Below are 18,294 nucleotides of genomic sequence, written 5' to 3' on the forward strand. Positions count from 1 at the left end.
TAATTGTTTCACTTTAACATCTTAAAAGTCATCTAGGCTTTATTATTAGAGCCTGACTTTGAGAAAAGGATGTATTTGGTGTATGTGAAGATGGAAGTTTGCAGGCAGTGCTGGGCTGATTCTGGCAGTGTCAAATGCAAAGAGAAAACAGCAATAAATGCTGATAGTTTTTCTTGTGAAGTTCTGGGCAGCTGATGTCTGTGATGACAGAACTTTAACTGTCCTTAAAGAATGTTTGTGTGTTAATATCCTAATTTTTTCCACCTTAGCTTGCATGTAACACAGTGGATTTAAGTTGAGGATCTTGCATTTTTGCACATGTCAAAGCTGCCACCAGTGCATTCTGGTTTTCATAATACATTATTCTATGCACTGCTTGTTCCAAAGGCTGAATTCAAGAATCTTTTACTTCATCTAACTCAGATACTCAGTTCCGTGCTAGTATGTCCTGCTGTTTGTTTATTGAACCAGGCATCGCTGCCTCTGTTTTGCATCTGGTCTGTGTTTTCACTGTTGAGAAATACTAATATATTTTTGGTTTGATGAAAAAGTGTGCCACATGACCTGTGAGAATGTGGGGATTGCAAAGAGCAGATCATGCCTGACTGAAGTCCGTAGTCAATACAAAGAAATAGATTTTGAAGATGGACTTGAACAGATGTGAACTCTGCTCCAATCTATACACAGGGAAAAGTCCTCACTGAAAACTTTTCTCTGGAGATTTAAGATTTCATGCTAAGAGTTGGCTTTGCTCCAGCCCCTCCCCCAAAACTATAAAGCTGAATGAAACTGTAAGACAGATCTTACAGATTTCATCAGTTAAATGTAAAAATGTCTTTATAGGTAATTTGCAAGTTGATGGTGGAATAATTTAAAATTTTTAAGATTCACTCACTACTTTTGAAACTTTCACTTATCCAGCTGAAACAAGTATATTGCCAATACGCTTTCTCGGTTTGCAGCAATCCATGTTCAGGAACATCCTTACTTGCAGAGGTACTGGAGTTTTCTCAGACTGACTGTCTTCCAGTATACTTAAAATTTTATATGGCCTGTTCTAATTTTTGTTGTCAACATTTAGCAAATGTAAGGATAATGAAATCAAATCTAGCACCTGAAAGTGCGGATAGTTCCTGGTTAAAAGTCCTACTTTCCACTTTAGCATAAGGTCCCTAATAATGTGTATACATAATTTAGAAGGGAGCGTCTGTTCTGTTTTGTTTTTTAATGTTTTTTTTCTTTCAGGAACCATATGGAGATGTGACAGAAAGGAGACTCCTTCGAGAGAAGCTCAAATGTAAGGACTTCAAATGGTTCTTGGAGAACGTTTACCCAGAGCTCCACGTACCCGAGGACAGACCTGGCTTTTTTGGAATGGTATGTGGCTCAGCAAGGAGCCTCCTTACAGCCCTCTGAACCCACTTACTAATCCAGTATGAAGGGTGATCAAGACATATCTGATATTTCTGTGCTGAAAGCAGTTTTGAATTTTGATAGAATTCAGTTAGAATTGGTAGACTTTCAAATATGGTTGCTATTATAATCTTTGTATTGAGGGGTATTACTTATAAAGGAGTTCTGTGAAAGAGTACAAGAACAGAACAGATTGCCAGAAATTAATCTTTCCAAGTAAAGTTTTGAGAGTACTAAAGGGAACAAGGGATGGCTTTTTTTGGGGGGGGAAATTTCTTACAACATTGCATAATAACAAAAAAGAGCGCTTAAGTGTTTTGATTTTTAGTTATCAACTTGAAAATAGGAAGTGTGCTTTGTAACAAGTACTTGGACATTTTCTCTGATGAAAACTATGATGCAGGAAAGAGAGCTGCTCCTACATGCCCCCAGAGCATACAGTTTTTCAACGTGTATGTCAAAACCAACACCTTAGTTTTTAATCTGGAAGTCACTTTTGACCAGATCGGGATCATAAGCAATTTTCATGGGTTCGGTATGAGAATCCTCTTCTCCTTTTTTAAGAGAGGACAACTTTCTTTGCTGTTTGCAGCTTACAGATAAACTGTAGCCCCATATACATCACATTACTATAATCTCATTTGGGAGGGACGAAGACAGAGATGTTGTAGAAATATCTGCTGCTTCAGAAAGATCAGCTGGTGTCTGCTATATCTGTCCTATTAGAAAGATAAGACTGCACCTTCTTGCCAGGCAGAGATGTATGAGATGCCTTCCAACAAATGCCACATTGACTTTTAAATGCTTTTGTTGGTAACTCAGTCGTTCGGAAGCTAGATTCCAGCATTGCTAGTTCTTCATCTCATCCAAACAGTATCACAACAGTGTGGTCTTGCTGTCATCTGCACTTCAGTTGCACAATCGCTCTACTGGATCTTTTTTAAAAGAGAAAAAAACCCCTGAGCATTGTGGGCATACAGTGTATACAGTAACCCAAGTCTCCCCACAGCCTTCCCTAATAGCTTCATTATGTACTGAACAAAAAAAAAAATCCTAAGACGGAAATGCTGCAGTTTCTCTAAGTTGTATTTCCCGTAGGGAGGCGCATCAGTCAGCAGTGGCGCAGCAAAGCCCTTAGGAACCTCTAAGAAAGAAGCCACCCTGTTCCATTTTTCTTTGAGCTGGCACTTAAACAGGTATCTTTATGTGATCGCAGGCATGAGAGGTAAATATTCACCATTGGTCTATCTGGAATAGACCACAGTACAACATTGGATCAGTTTTTGTTGTTCTGTGCTGGATCACTAGCTGACAAAGTCAGAGAATTGAAGCAGTAAGACTTCGATGAGCATTTCAGTAACCTCATCCTCCTCTCCACCTCTGTCCTTCATCCTGCAAAAGAAAACCTAGACTGTGGTGGTAATAATGTTTCAAATTTTGGGAAGGATAAGAGATTCGTGTTGTTTCTTTCAAGGTTAGCAACGTGTCATCCTCAAGAAAGGTATTGACAATAAATAAATTCTTGTTCAAAGCTGCTTGAGGTATCTACAGTGTAATTTAGGTGAGCTCTCTGTATTTCTCTAAAAACAATTCTTAGATGCTGTTATCTAGTTGTGAGCATAAAGAGAATACACCATTTTTGGCAGGAAGAATTTAAAATGTGATTGAAGTACAGTTATGCTCTAAGAAAGTGACGGTGCAGAAATGACACCTGCTGATTCAACTAATTTGTGGTTATTGAGTCCTATCTGCTAACTTCAATGAATCATTGATCGTGCTCTTTACTCCTGCCTTAGCAGTGTAGTGCTTTTTTGGTTCAAAAAAATACTGTGTTTAGAAGTGTTGGCTTTGTTAACAGCTCTGCTTAGTGTGAGGCTATTTAATTGTTGAAAGAGACTGCTAAGGGATTTCTCCCTCCCTTGAAAATCTTTACACTGAAATTGAAAATCTGTCTAAAATTTACCCGTAGGTCAACCATAACTTACTGAAGTAAGTGCAAGAATTATTGAGTAGAATTCAGTGCCAGGCACTGACAATTAAACACTTGTGCCAACACTTTTTTCTTGATATATAGATAAATTTTAATATGTATACTAAGCTTGGTTGCCTAAAAATATTAGTAGCCTAAAACTTTATTAAGCACGTAGAGGTTTGAATATTTTTGCCTAAACTATGGTTGCATTTTTGTAAACTGACAGAGGCCTAGAAATGAGGGATATGATGTATCTTTTTTTTCTGGTAAAATTAATATACTTTATACCAAAATCATTTAGCAAACAGAAATGCAAAATTTCTCAATGCTAACTTCAATCTGTGGTCTGAACAGAACCAAACTTTGAGAAATGGTACTATCAATATCAATATTCCTATGGTACTATGAAGTATTCTCTTTCATAAAAAGCTTTTTTAACTTGTCAGATTTTTGCATAAAAGTTCTAGAACTGAAACAGGAGAGTGAAGTTCAAAACCTAAAATTTCATTTCTTCTACTAGATCAAGTATTAAGGCCAATATTATGATCATTACGAGATGATATTTTGAGGCATGTTTAAACTGCTCTAGGAGATAGAAGATTCACCATTTTTTTCTCACTTACAGACAGTGGAGGCCAAGCAACATTAGCTAGAAAGGACAACTTACGTTGCCAGAACCTGAGTTCATTTGATGAAAATTCTGGTGAAACTTAGCAAAATTGTATTTGAGTTCCAAAAAAAGAAAGGAGTCTTAGGGTATGTTTTAATGTTTCATATATAGTGTCTTTGTAGGAACACATGGTAAGTCCTTAGTTACTGTTTTATCTAAAGAGAAAGAAAATTTGGAGAGATGAATCCAGGTTCCCATCTGAGCTCCCAATATTGTTTTGCCCAGCTATGTATTAAGGCAAAGTGCACTAGAAGCTCCTAGAAAGGAGACAACATGCCCTTCCAGAAACATCCTGACCTTAAATTAGATATTCAAAACTATGCTGTTTAGTCTCTCTCTGAGTCTTTCATTGTTTTCCACATAACAGCTAAGCTTCAGCGGATGAGGTAGTGCCCCGTCCTGGGATGGTCTGTCCTGTGCTGCTCGGTCTGAAGAGGGAAGCAATCATCTTCTGCTCAGCAAGTGCTGTATTTAGTAGGCTGTAGTACAAAAGGCATCCATCTTGTTCTATGTTAAGTGTCTCCCTGTGTTTGAAGGGCTCTCATCAGCAGCTTGTGAATCAGACCTCTGTTTGGAAATACATCTGTGCTCAGTATTCACTAGGGGAGCATCAGGCAGAGCAGGTTGCACTCTGAATGAGCGTGCATTGAATTTCTTCTCAGGGCACTTCAGCTGACTGAACAAAGGCATAGGCATGCTCTATCTCCTTGCTTGGCTCAAGCACATGCCTGTTTTAAGCCATACAGTGCCTTGGACAGTTATACAAGCAGTGTCTATCTGGTCTTTAGGCCCTTGAATGCTTATGTAGCTTTGGCAGTTTGTGTGAGACATAAACTAAACCTTTTGACTTGGATTTATATTTTTTTCTTCTTTTCTTGGGGAAAAAGGAACAGAAGTTATGTTTTAGGGCAAATAAAACTTGTATGTCCATTAGCCTATCCCAAAAACAGCTTTGTTCATGAATCATAATGGTAAAAACTGATCAACTCAATTTTTAACCCTATTTTGTGTTGCATCAGAGCTGTTTAGTAAAGGAAACAATGGTGAGGTTGGGATTAATTGCATGTCAAAAGAATGACTGTTAAACACACTTCTCTGGGAAAATTGAAAGCAAGTGTCAGCAGTTTGAGTATCGGCAAAAAGCTTCCAAAAGAAAGAGGAAGTAGAAAATCCTCAACAGGAGATACCAGAAATCTGAAACAACAGAAAAAAGACATGAACCCCTTCTGTTCTTTGGCGTAATGTGATGAACCTGAATAATCAAATATCCTCGGTGTCATAACATCTATAAGGCAGTGAAAAGAAGCATTATCCAGCCATTCAGCGTGGCAGGTATGCCAGCAATTAAGAGATATAGAAGATCTAAAACAAAAATGACTGTGATGCTGTTGGTGTGGCACGGGTTTGTTTTCAAAAGGACAAAATAGAACCAAACAGAGCGAAGGAGGTAGCTACCTTAGAAGCGGTTAGAGAACTGCCAGTATCAAATGATGACAATACAAAGAATGGCAAAGGAAAAGAACCAGAAATAGCAGTTTCCCTTGTTAAATTTCAACAGACAGATTCACAGAATTATAGATAAGTATTTTGAGAACAGTGAAAACAAACCAAAAAAGATTAGCATGACACAGAGTACCTTGTCAATGACATGATGGTCATTACTCAGATTCTCCTACTTCCAAAAGTCATCAGGAAAATCAAGAGGAACTGATTTCAAATTCTGTTAATTAACCTCAGGTTGGCTCTAGTGACTTTGTTTTGTGTTTATGCATTTGGTGGGAGTCTTCAATTCTTCAATCACAATACCAAGGTCAGAGGATATATTCTGCGTTTCTACATTTAACAATTTCAACTATATTCTCAGTGTGTCTGAATGCCCATCTGTCTAATGAGACTTTCAGAAATTGTGTTGGAAAGTCTAAAACCTTTCACTGAGAAAATCTTAGCAAAGTGAGTTACTTCTGATATAGCATCTGTTTTGGCCATCTTTGAGTATGCACTTACCAGCAAAGACTATTCTCTACTTGTGCTTCAGTTGATGTGAAATCTAAAACAGACCTGAACCCCAGCTGTGCTCTTGCAGATTGTCCATCTAGATAGTCCGGATGAGGGCTGCTGATCAGTCTTAGGTGCCTTGGGAATGGATGATGTGGGCATCTCTAGGAAGGACTTGGAGCCATCTTGTGTGTTTAATATTAATATTGTAACATTGTGAAACTACATGAAGATAGGGGAATCAGACAGTGCTGTGATCTTTTCATGTTGCTGGTGTGTGTAGAAACGCATGGTTGTAAAGCAAGGGAATATTCAGTGTTCCTCTCCCCTCTAAGGTGTATTAAGTATAGCTGGCCTTCAGGGTACTGAGGATGACAATTATGGTCAGTCAGTAAATTTGGCCTTGAACTTGGCATCAAAATTGCTTCTAAAGGACAGCGTAGACACAAAAATTAGGACTTTTTTTGTTAGTTCGATCACTTGAGAGCAAGACCATGTTATGTTCTGGTATGAGACGTTTTCTTACTTCTCAGGCAATTTCTAGCTGATGTACTAGATGAATGTGAAAAACCAAGCTGATAGATATCTGTTGTGACTATCTAACCACTAGCTCTTTTCACCACCTATCCTTAAAGTCTTCTGTGATTGACTGAATCAGTGAGGAGATCAAATACCTGAATTTTTCAAATAGCAGCTTCCTTCTACATTTTTTCCCAAGACCATCTCATCTTAAAGGGATTTCCAAATGCTCAGTCATCTTTTGCTTTTAATTCAGTCCAGATGTAACCTTCAAAAAAAGGAGGGAGGGGGGAAATACAGTGCCTGCCTTTAGAAATATGAAGAGTTTTGTTCTGCTTAGACATGAAAGGGATCATCTGGTAAGTTACCTAGATAATGTGGTGTTATGGACAGGCATACAGAAGAAGAGATCTTAGCTATGTGGATAAAGATATGTAGTCAAAAAGGCTATTGCATGTTGAGTATTACAAGTTCTCAGAGGTATCAGACTCCAAAACAGCCACCTCTAGGATGGAGGAACCTCTAGAACTTCATTATCTCAAGTGGCAGCTCTACGAATTTTATTATTAGATTGGTACCCAAGATTATTGCTGACTAGACCTTGAGATCTGGTGCCCACCACAGAAAAACATGCATAAAAAATGCAATTTAGGGGCTCTTTGACCACTTTTTATTGGCTGTACTGCCTCTCCAAGCCTGAAACAGACTTTTTAAAGGAAGTGGAAGAAACTCAAGTGTCTGATACTAATCTCAAATGAACACACCATTGCTTAAGATAGATACTTATATGTTCTTGAGCCTCCTAGAGAGTTCTGGACTTTATGGGGTGAGCAGACGAATTCTGACAAACATGTCTTATCATCGATTCATTCCAAGAACCTCAACCATCGATGTTACATACTCATTTCAATGTTGCAGTTAAGAAGTTAACAGAAATCTGAGGATATTATTCACTCCCCCTGCCCAAATGCTAGTATGAAAATAGTGTATATTCAGTAAGATTGTTCCCTGTGACTGTTGAGATTGTATTTGAGGTAAAAATGTATGTCTGGCCAGTACCATGAAGCTGTTGGCTTGCTACAAATTCGTATCTTACTATGTCCCACAGTATCATCTGCCCATACCACTAATCCATCAATACCAATGTCATTGTGGAAGAGTAAGGAGGATTCTGTTCTATTTTGTGGATGAAGAGAAAGGTTGGCTATGTTCCACTGGCAGTATTTGTCCACTAATGCAATGAAGTTTTAATGTTAAAAATCTGTTGCCTGTGCTGCGCTTAGTTGTATGAAATGCATTTTATCTTAAAAAATGCAGAGAATAGTTTACAGAATGCCATCTGTATTGCATCATTATGTGCAAGTGTCCAGGTGTTAGGAAATGACAAATTTAAATTTCTCCAAGCAGTAGGTGAGGTAAAGGTCTGTAATTCCAAATCTTTCATAGTGTTGAGTATTTTAATAGGTGGCATTTGTCTCAGCCTCCAAACAGAACAGTAACTAAATGGCACCTGCAGTGTTTCTATAGGAGATAGAAGTTGAAGAAACAGCCTATGGGTTGCATAGGCAGAGCTTTTGAGAACTGTATATTTTAATGGCAAGGTGATCAAAATTTTTCTTGTTTCTGTTTCTCTAATGCAGCATTCAGCAAAAAAAATAAGGTAAGTCACAGAGAAAATTTGTTCTTATTGCATGACTTGTTTATGGTGGATATTGGAAAAAAGATAGCTTCAGACATGAGTGGACTATTATTATTTTGGTATTGTTTTGTAAATAAAAGGAACTTAAATTGTCTGTTCTCATTTAATAAGAGGAAAATATTGCTTTCACAAATTCTCTCATACTTTTTTTTCTGCCTTGGAACAGATGACTGGTGGTTTTATGCATAAGTGGTACTGAGATCAGATTTTCAAATCTGATAATTTTCAAATCTTTGTCATCTCAGATCAGATCATTTATCTGATTAGTGCTTGAGTATCTCTACATATTAGGTCTTCAGCATCTATTAGGCTTACTAGTCAAGTGTGGGTGTAAAAGAACATCTACAAATGTCCGATACGACAAACTAAGAGATTCATGCTGAAATAAGGACCATGTATGTTTAGGAATATGTCTGCACATACCACAAATATTTATGTGTGAAAGAAAAAATGAGAGATTATTTGTGATAACATCATGTGAGCACAGACTCACTTTTAAACCATCTGAAATGAGACTTATGTTAGTCATCTTTTATATAGCTTTTATTTTGCTTTCTGTATTGAGGCGTTGTGCCACATGCATAGAAAAGCATTCTTGTGCCTGAGCTGTAGTAGTTCTGGCGGCACATAGCATTTTAATATAGGTTATTTAAAATTACAAAAGTCACAAAAGGGACCACATTCCATAGTGCATGCTGGGGGATGCCAGTGAAGAGCACATGCTTGGAATGAGAGTGAAGACATGAGGTTGGCTGGGATGGCAGTAAGGATAAGTACTTTGCTATGTTTATCTTCCTGTTGGAGTCAGTAGGCAATCAGGCAAAGTCATTAAAAATACTAATAGAAGAACGTCTGATCCAGAGGTCAGTGACTAACGGTAACAGAAACTGACTTAGAATTTTAGCGACACAATTATCATTTTTAAGTCGGTATGACTTTGAGTTGACATTTCTTTACATAGAATGTGGAAACATGAGAAGTTTTTTGTTTTGTTTATGTAATCCCATGGTGTATGTTAAAAATCATCTATAGAAGATGCTTTGTTTCCTGTTTTTTGTATGTAATTCTTCACTGGTATTATGAAGGTAAACAAAATGCCTTCTTTTGACAGTTTAGAAGAAGAGTATGTTAGTATAGTGAATTTGGAGTATGTTAGTGAAGTACAGTAAAGAGTGTTCAGAGGATTTCTTTTATTTTTGGTAAACTTGGACACTAAAAATGAGAATGAATTTTATAATTCCTCCAGATTTTGATTTTACTTAATCCTTTACTGAAAAGTTCCAGCAAATGCATAGTGGAAACATGGTCAGAAGGAATTAAATGGCAAAGCTTGTTAGGACAGAACTTCAGAGTGAAGACATTTGCCCCAATCTGTTTATTTTTTCCCTTTTACAGTTCCTTCATCCATTTATTCTCTACATTAAGAACTGAAGATATAATTCTTGATACTAGTGAAGAGAGAGGAAATGACGCTTTGCTTAAGTAGCTCTACTGAGATTTACTCTGCTTATTCTTTTGGTGTGTGATACAATTCTGTACAGTAGTAATAGTGGCATTCAGGTTGGATATGTGTTTACTGGTTTGCTCCATTTAATTTTAAATTTGGTTAGGTGGTTAATACTAGATTTCTGTAATTGCAATGGCATTTTTCAACTTATTTCTAGTTACTTTTGACTCCTGAATGCTTAGAAAATGCAAATCCTTATTAATTAACCTGATTTTTTGAAATTATATAATTTACTGTGCTAAAATTTAATCTACAAGTTTTGCACCTATTGTGTCAGAGGTCAGTAACAGGTACAAGGAGCATACTTTAATATGATACATAATGTCTCTTTCAAAAGAGAAACCTCACCCACTTTCAGAATTTCTGGTCTTAAAATCTGACTGCTTGTCAACCTCCAAAGGGTACTGGAGTCCTTTTAGAGAATAAATCCTTCGGACATCTCTCATTTGAAAAAACTAGAAAAGGATGTGGTCTTTTTTCATAAGGAAATTAAACAAGTAAATTGGAGGGCAGAATAAAAGACATGACAGACTCTCTCATTTTGCATAAGTTGCTGGCTTGTTGAGTTTCAACATAGCTTTTCATAGTTCCTACCTGCTTCACTTGCAAATATGCTGGAACATGGTGTCGTTCCTAGGGGAACCCATCATGTCTAGTTGGTTCGGTGTCCTGAATCAGGATGATCCCAATAGTTTTATTTCACATTAGTCTGAAAGAGCTAGTTCCACTGGATCCATTTGGTCCACTCCAGTTCATTCAAACTACTACTTCTAGCTCTGGGATATAAACCTCACAGTCCAGCGGTATGGGTGTAAAGTGATTGGAATGTATCCTCCTTACTTTAGCAGTAAAGCACTTTAGATGCTTTAAAACACTCTTTTGTTTTGATTAGCTGAAGAACAGAGGAATGGCAAACTTCTGTTTTGATTATAACCCTCCAAATGAACATGAAGTAACTGGACACAGGGTCATACTGTACCCATGTCATGGCATGGGACAAAATCAGGTAAGATTCATCTCTTATTTTCATTTCAACTACGCTATGATTGTAATGTAAAAAGTGTGGTAAAAAGCATTCCAGCACTGAGAGACTGTGTTGCCACAGGTGATCTTAGAGCTAGAGCTCTATTTTTGATTCTTCCACTGGATGCATTTAATTTTCATGTATCCTGAGGTCAGACATTCTTACTTCTAAAGACATCTCTACCTATACCAGGGAAGCCACGAATACCTTAGTCATGCCTTTCCATAGAGCTCGCTAGCAGGGGTTAAAAGCATGGCAGTGCAATTATATGGCTAATTCACCTGTGTTTGCTCATCTCCAGCTGGCGGTAGACAGAACAGTATACCTGTCCACTTTTGTCCATCTCTCCAGATCCCATAGTAACATTGCAAACCTCACCTGGGTCTGCCTGTGCCTGTCATTATGCCTTTTCTTCTTGGTGTTTGTCTGACTGCATAAGAGGTTCAGAATGGCATCTTCTCCTGCAGTCTGTCCTACATAAATGTTCTCCTGGGCCAAGATGGATCCTTTCTAAAGCTTAAATTTTGGCTTTCTTGGTTTTAAGTAGTGAAGCTAAAAATGTTTGCTGGCATCTTTCTCCATGCTGACTGAAACTGTGTGCAACAGGTTATGATACCGATAAAGCTGTCTATATACTGCCATGGTAAAAGTACTATAGGGCGCCAGATGTCAATACATGGTACTTGCTGTATATTTTGCTTGGTTTTGAATAGCCATCTTCTGAAATTGGGGTGTGGTGTTTGACATGCAGCACGTAACATGTATTTGTTTATGTAGCATCTTTTTTTGGTTTCTAACCCAGATTAGATTATGTGGCATGCCCCATAGCAGGGAGAGGTGGAGAAATAAAAGCTGTTGTTACGATTAAGTACATAGCTGTGGGTGGCTCGGGTGCTTTTTAGGAAATTAATCCAAACTTTTGTTTAGGATAGGAAAAATAGCTTTAGAAAAGCACAACATATGTGACAGCCATGCAGTTTATCAGCTGTCTTTCTAAACTTGTCTCTGCTTTTAAAAAAAATACAAAAGCCAGAGGAGTGAAAAACAAACCTGTATTGGAGAGGAAGTTTCTAATATGAATTGCATTTTACTTAAAAATTGAAAACAAACAACAGTCCAAGTGCTGTGTTTCAGATCTAACAGGGAGTAGATGGAAATATTATTTATAATATTTAGTATTATTTATTAGTTTATTTAATAACCTTAATAAGGTTTTAAAATAACTTTCCTAAAATTTCTGTCCTGGCAGTAAAGACAGAAGGAGAGAGGAGGAGGAGAATCATGCATCATAAAAGCCGAAGGATCTCAATAATGCCAAGTGTATGTCAAGCATACTAATCCACGCCATACCAACCCATTTTTCTCCCTCAGCTCAGCTCCCTGCCCAGGTTGAGCATACTTCTGCATACCAATACAGAAGATAAATAATCAGATAAGCTAGTTAGCCACTTTTTTATCTCGATTGCTTTCCTAGATTAAGAACACTCTTATCTATAGGATTACCTGCTCACAAACACATGCTTTTTTAGGTATTTTTTTCTTGTATTATGGATTTCAGAGAGGAGAGGGGTAGAATATTTTTGTATTTGTTTGAATAAGAACAGTTAATTTAAATTTTATCCTTTCTACCCAACTCCCCAAAAATATGACATCAGATAAAAAGTGAAAGCAGAAGAGAAGTACTATTGGTATTCGAAAAGGTTCTTATGAGATGACATTCTCGCAGTTCTCCTTTGTTCAGCGAGCACTAAAAGATTAACTGCTAGTCTATTGCAAAGTTACCACACCACTGGATATTAATTCTCTTACACCTTCTGCTGGTGAGAGGCATCCAAGTGTCTGTGACAGGAAGCACCAGGCTGCGAGCAGTGATGATCTCCAACTTGTGCTCCCTCTGCTGGCACCTAGCGAGCAGGAAGAAGGGGAGCTATTTGGGAGCAGAGCCAAGACCTGGCAAAGGAGAGGATGAGCAGGGGTGACAGGTGGTAGCTGTTTAAGAGGAAAAGTGGACATCAGCAAGAGCTGTGGGTGTGGGAACAGGGAGGCTGGAGGAGGACAGAGGTGGAAGTACGCATGTGATGTGAAGTGAAATGGGAGTCAGGATTCCTGAGTTTGCATCTCCTTTTTCTGGCTCACAAATAGCTGTGAAACCTACTAGCAGAACATGTCTCCATTTCATTCCCTTCCCCATGCTGTCTGTGCAGCTGTTTCTAAAAGATAACAGCTCATTCTTGATGTCGTGAATTCCTTAGCTCCATGTACAGGTGATGACAGCAGGCCTGAAACAGTCAAATCTCCCCCATGCATGTTCACCACGGCGAGCTAATGGAACTGATGGTGGCAATAGGTTTGTCAGCCCCTAGTTACATCAATGCTACAGGAGAACAGGTCACTTTGCTACAGAGTTTTGAAGATACTCCCTGACAACAGGCAGCTCTTAACTTCCATGTTATCCTTGGAAGGGAATTAACCATTCTGATCCCAGGCTTTCCTGCCTGTTCTCATTGTATCTGCTCTTGTCACTCTGCTCTTTACCCTGTACAGCCTTATTACAGAGCTTTGCTCCAGTCGGCTCCTCCGTGCTGTGTCTCAGCCCTACTTTCTGCTGTCCGTGCAGTGAGCGCTCTTTCTGCCATGCCAGACAGCCCCCAGTCTGTTTCTCTAACTGCCTTGCTCAGTCTCTCCTCCTGGTTATTAATCCCAGCAATTTCTCTGCGTGCCTGGTCTGTCCTGTCTTGCTCCTTGTCAAATGCCTGTCCTCTTTCCTGGCTAGCTCCTGTTTTTTCTCCTCTAGTCTTTTCCTCCTCATCTCTCCCTCCAATTGTGATGTTTGTTCCGCCATTCATCACTTTCCTCCTCAAATAGTACTCACTGCTGCATGTTTACACGGTCTCATAGGATAAGGGAATGAAGTTTATTCTCCAGAGTACAGCTCACTCAAGTGATTCTCCAAAACATCTTGGTAGAATTTAACACTAATGAATGTTAACTTGGTCAGCCATAACTATTTTACACTCCAGCACGCCCATCCTCTGGCATGATATGCCAGAGGCGAGTGGCTGTTTATTCTGGGGACAACTGCAAAAGCTCCGCAAAAGCTCTTTTCACTGGAAGCAATTCTCCACTTAAAGTGACCTCTGAATAGCTGTGAGCTGTGCCAAGAGGAGAGAGCTCTGTGTTCTTGATTATTTATGAAGTGAGGCACCTGCTCCCATTTTACGTTGTAGTAAGTAAAACCACTCTGAGAGAACTATCTGAGGTCTACAGTAAATAGTCACTGTGTCCGTTTGAATCCAGCCGTACAATGCCGTGGCCTCAGTGAGAGGTTTCTCTTTAGTCCCTGAATTGCTTTTGTATAAGCAGTAAGAAAACTAGCTGTGGGGTGTTTAAAATTAGCATGTTCATTACAGCAAGGTGAAGATACCATTTGCAGTGCTAGAAGCTGAATATATGTGGAAGAGAGGTAGAAAATCAGCAAAGCATTGGTTGCACCTCAGGCTGATGTTTTGTGGAAGCACCTGACCCAGGTAGGCTGGAAAGAAAGGCTTTGCAATTCAGGCCATTAAAGGGCTGGGAACGAGGACAGAACCAGGTTCATGATGGCCTCCCCGTCTGACATGATAAGAGGATCTGTAACAACGGAGCAGCCTGCCTGGTCTGACACCACCTCACCACTGTTGCCATCTGTAGCTGATAAATTCGAGACAAGCAGGGAGAGGCAATGGAGGGCTTTGCCCTCACATTTTCTGTGGCAGACCTAGTAACCTTTCTGCTGATTATGTCACACAGGATGTGCCTGTAAAGTACAAACTCCTTCCTGTCTATAGAAAGCTGTATCCAGACACATGGAGAGTGTGTTTCAGGGCCTGGTGAGGTAGCAGAAATCCTCTCACCACAGAGCACTGATGCAGCTGGGGCATATCCTGCACGTTTCCCAGAAATGGCAGGTAGCTTAGTGAAAGGCATCATCAAGTTTCCCCATGGCACTTAAGGGAATCTGCCAGCTCTCTGAAAGAAGGAAATGCAGTAAGGCCACTAGATATTGGGTCACAAATCAATTTGTAAATGCCTCCTTTCCATGCAACCTTTGTCTTTGGGCAAGGGAATACCACTAAAAAATTCTTTATCTTTTGAGGACGAAGGGATTTATTTCATGTATTACTGAAGCTTGAAAATGACTGAAGTCTGAAGTGTTTATTCCATTTGAAGCAATGTAGGGTGAAGAACTGTATAATGCTCATTAAGAAGGCATGAATGCTTGGTTGTTAATAATATAACTCCAATCCGTATTGTTATCCAGAATTTAACCATTTCATTAGCTCTTCTCCTCCCAAAGCTGATGCAGCATCTGTAAGAGGCAGTTGAAGAAAGATGTCAGCAGTAACAAATGCTTTGTCCTAGTTGCTGCTCCATCTACTCTTGATACATCTGCTGTAATCAGCAACTTGCAGGCTTTCAGTGATATTCAAAAACAAATTGCTACAAAGAATTATTGTATCTTATAAATCCAATAATGAACAGGGTCTTAGCTGTCACCTCGTGAAAGTAGCAGCAGAAAGTATGCTGAGATGCAGGGTCCCTCCAGACAAACGAACGGAAGTGAAGCTTTTTCTTATTCACAAATCCTAGGTTTAAAATCAGTGCCTGGATAGCTCACTGGGGTAGCTGAATGAATGATGGTGAACAGGTTAGTTCTGGGGGATCGCTTACATCGCTGGCAAAAAAACAAAAATGTCATGAAACTCTACAAGATGACATAACAGGCACTAGCATCAGTTTAATCAAGATCAGAGCTCTTACACCTGGAACTCAATGACCACAGACTTAAAATTTTAATCATACTGTTATAACTGTTTCTAGGCTTTCTTTCAATGCTGATTAGCTGGTGATTGTTGAGGAAGATCCTGTGTTTCATTCCAGTATATGCAATGTTTCAAAATGAGTACAGTCCCCTTCACCCCTTTCTTTCCTTGTCTCCAGGGGAGAAACAAAACAAAAGAGAAGGATTCCTTTTGTCCCTCAAGTCCGTCCCTTTATTGCTTTCCATTAATACAGCTATACTACTGCTAATGAGCAATTTTCTGATGTGTATAAAACTCTTGTCTACTCTACTGAGTATAATCTAAATCAGTTCTAAACACACACTCGTGCTCTATATTCATTAAATTATTTACAAGGGTGCTAAATACAAACAGCTCTCAAACTCTACCGTTCTCTTTAATGAAGTCCAAAATTTGGCAGATGTCCATGATAAATATAAAAATTTCAAGGAAGTCTTCAACCATAATTGCTAGAGGACCCAAGATGCTTTAGAGCATGTTCAGAACATCTCTGTAGAATATTGTACAACAAGCAAGGCCAGTAAATTGTCTTTAATAAAGTTCTGCTCAGGTTTCAAAGCAGCTGTAGCTGCTGTGCTCCAAAAAGTATCTTAAAATTTCATATAATGAAACATTCTTCACCATGCATCCTGAGCACTTTGAAGTTGGAAATGAACCTTGACCAAACTGCATTTGAACTACTCAGTGAGGAGCTCCTTAATTAAAAGTGACATTGCTTTGTGACAGCTGAATTAAGAAGGCATAATGCCAGTTTATAAACTGTGTTCTGTCCTATTTTTAAGGGTGATCTAGAATGTGAAAGTAGTATATTACAGTTTTATAGGTCCTTCAATGTTGGACATCTGCTTTCTAGTGCATTTTTTCAGCATTTCATACATTTGGAGTGCTATCAAAGTCAAGCAGTGCTGTGGTGAGATTGATTTTCTGTAAAACAGTAAGCAAATACTAGCAGTTAAGCCTCCTTGAATATTTTTAGCAGGATTTCTCTCCACAGTAGCAACTTTAATATGTAAACTTAATTATAGTACCTTAATATGTCCTTCTTTCTTATGAATGCATTCTTGTGTACATATGAAATTGCTTTTGTGCTCTGTTTCTTTTCTTGGATTTGTAGTTTTTTGAATACACATCCCATAATGAAATACGTTACAACACCCGGCAGCCAGAAGCCTGTGCAGCAGTTGATTCAGGAACTGACTATTTGACAGTGTACTTGTGTGAAGAAAATATTCACAGTATTCCTGAAAATCAGAAGTTTATTTTCAGAGAGGTAAGTGTGCCTGTTTGCTTTTGGTTAGTTCATTGGTTGGTTTTGGGGGAAGAGGGAGGGAATTTTTTTTTTTTTTAACTTTATTACCTACACATCATGAAAGTCATAATTACTTCTGTATTTGGAGCAGGATTTTATTTTCATAGGCCTAAATCTCTGGAAGAAATTTACTCTCATGAATTTTAATATTTGACCAGTTCCCATACAACAACAGAGTAACAGCACTGCACAGGTAAAGTCCCAGGCATATAAAGAGTAGAAAGACAAGAAGGAAGAAAACACCCTTCCTTAACTTTAGAGGAAATGAACAAGTTTGTAGATATGTTTGTCTTCACCTTCTCCTCCTCTGACTGTGGGCTGCTCAGTTGTTTCCCACACCCCACCCCTGTGTCTTCTCCTGAGGACCTTGGTGCTTCCGTTCCCTTTCCCCAGCCCCGTCTCATAGCTGGTCTTCTTTTGTTCTCCATGATGCGACTTCTCTTACTCCTTCAGCATGTATACCTCCATATATACCTGATATCTTACCCTTTATGCTTTGCTACTGCTTTACACTCTTCCCCGTTTCCCTGAAGCTTCCTCTTGTCCTCTGTGAATAATTCCTGTTGACCTCCCCATGAGCACCAGAAGTGTTGTCTGAGCTTTTCCGCAATGCAATCAAGTTGTGTAACTTGATGCCCTATCAAAAAATACCTTCCATCCTTTTCACTCCTAACCCTAAACAGGACACATCTTACTGGCTGTGGTGAGTCAACAAATCTGTACCTCGCTTCTTCTTCAATGCCTATCCCCAAAGAGAAGAAATACCAAGAAGTATGGAGTATACTAATAAACATAATATGTGACCCTAGAAAACCTTGTGTTTAGTAGGTTTTAATCTCAGAAGGAGTTCGTGAATGCATGAGAGAAAACAAACTGGATGAAAAATGATGGCCGTGGTCAAGTTCTTGGGTGTCATTATTTGACAAAGGGAAAAGGTCACATAATGTATTTAAATGTTTGGTCTACACAGTGTGTCTACATAATGTATCTAAATTCTACATACTCCAACATCGACAAATTTATGCTTAGATACTGCCACCAGTGGTAGTGAATTCTAAAGAATTTACTTTGGGAAATTGGCAAAGTAAATTCTAAAAAAAAAAAAACCATCTATTCACTGAATCTGGTCCAGACTGAAGCCCACAGCAATATTACAGAATAAAAGGAAATATTTTAAAATGCTGGCTTTTTAAATGACTTGTTTCATTTTTAATGCTGATTTTTTAATACAGTTTTTCAAGTTCATACTTGTTATTCCCTAAGATGATAAATATTGAATGAACCTCTGTCATTTCAGGAAAGAAAGAACTGGGGCAACGCAATTTTGAAATACACCTGTTTCCAC

The 18,294-nt window shown here is 38.7% G+C and overlaps 1 protein-coding gene across 1 annotated transcript in view; it reads left to right on the forward strand.

Moving 5' to 3' along the window:
* GALNT12 (polypeptide N-acetylgalactosaminyltransferase 12) overlaps positions 1-18,294 on the forward strand; it is a 50,193-nt gene that overhangs the window by 28,865 nt on the left and 3,034 nt on the right. The window contains exons 7-9 of the mRNA XM_026093892.2: positions 1,246-1,377; positions 10,668-10,781; positions 16,755-16,910. Of these exons, the coding sequence (XP_025949677.2) occupies positions 1,246-1,377; positions 10,668-10,781; positions 16,755-16,910 (402 nt within the window). The remainder of the gene's footprint in view (positions 1-1,245; positions 1,378-10,667; positions 10,782-16,754; positions 16,911-18,294) is intronic.

Source organism: Dromaius novaehollandiae, chromosome 2, assembly GCF_036370855.1.
Source record: "Dromaius novaehollandiae isolate bDroNov1 chromosome 2, bDroNov1.hap1, whole genome shotgun sequence".
In the NCBI taxonomy this organism is placed as follows: Eukaryota; Metazoa; Chordata; class Aves; order Casuariiformes; family Dromaiidae; genus Dromaius; species Dromaius novaehollandiae.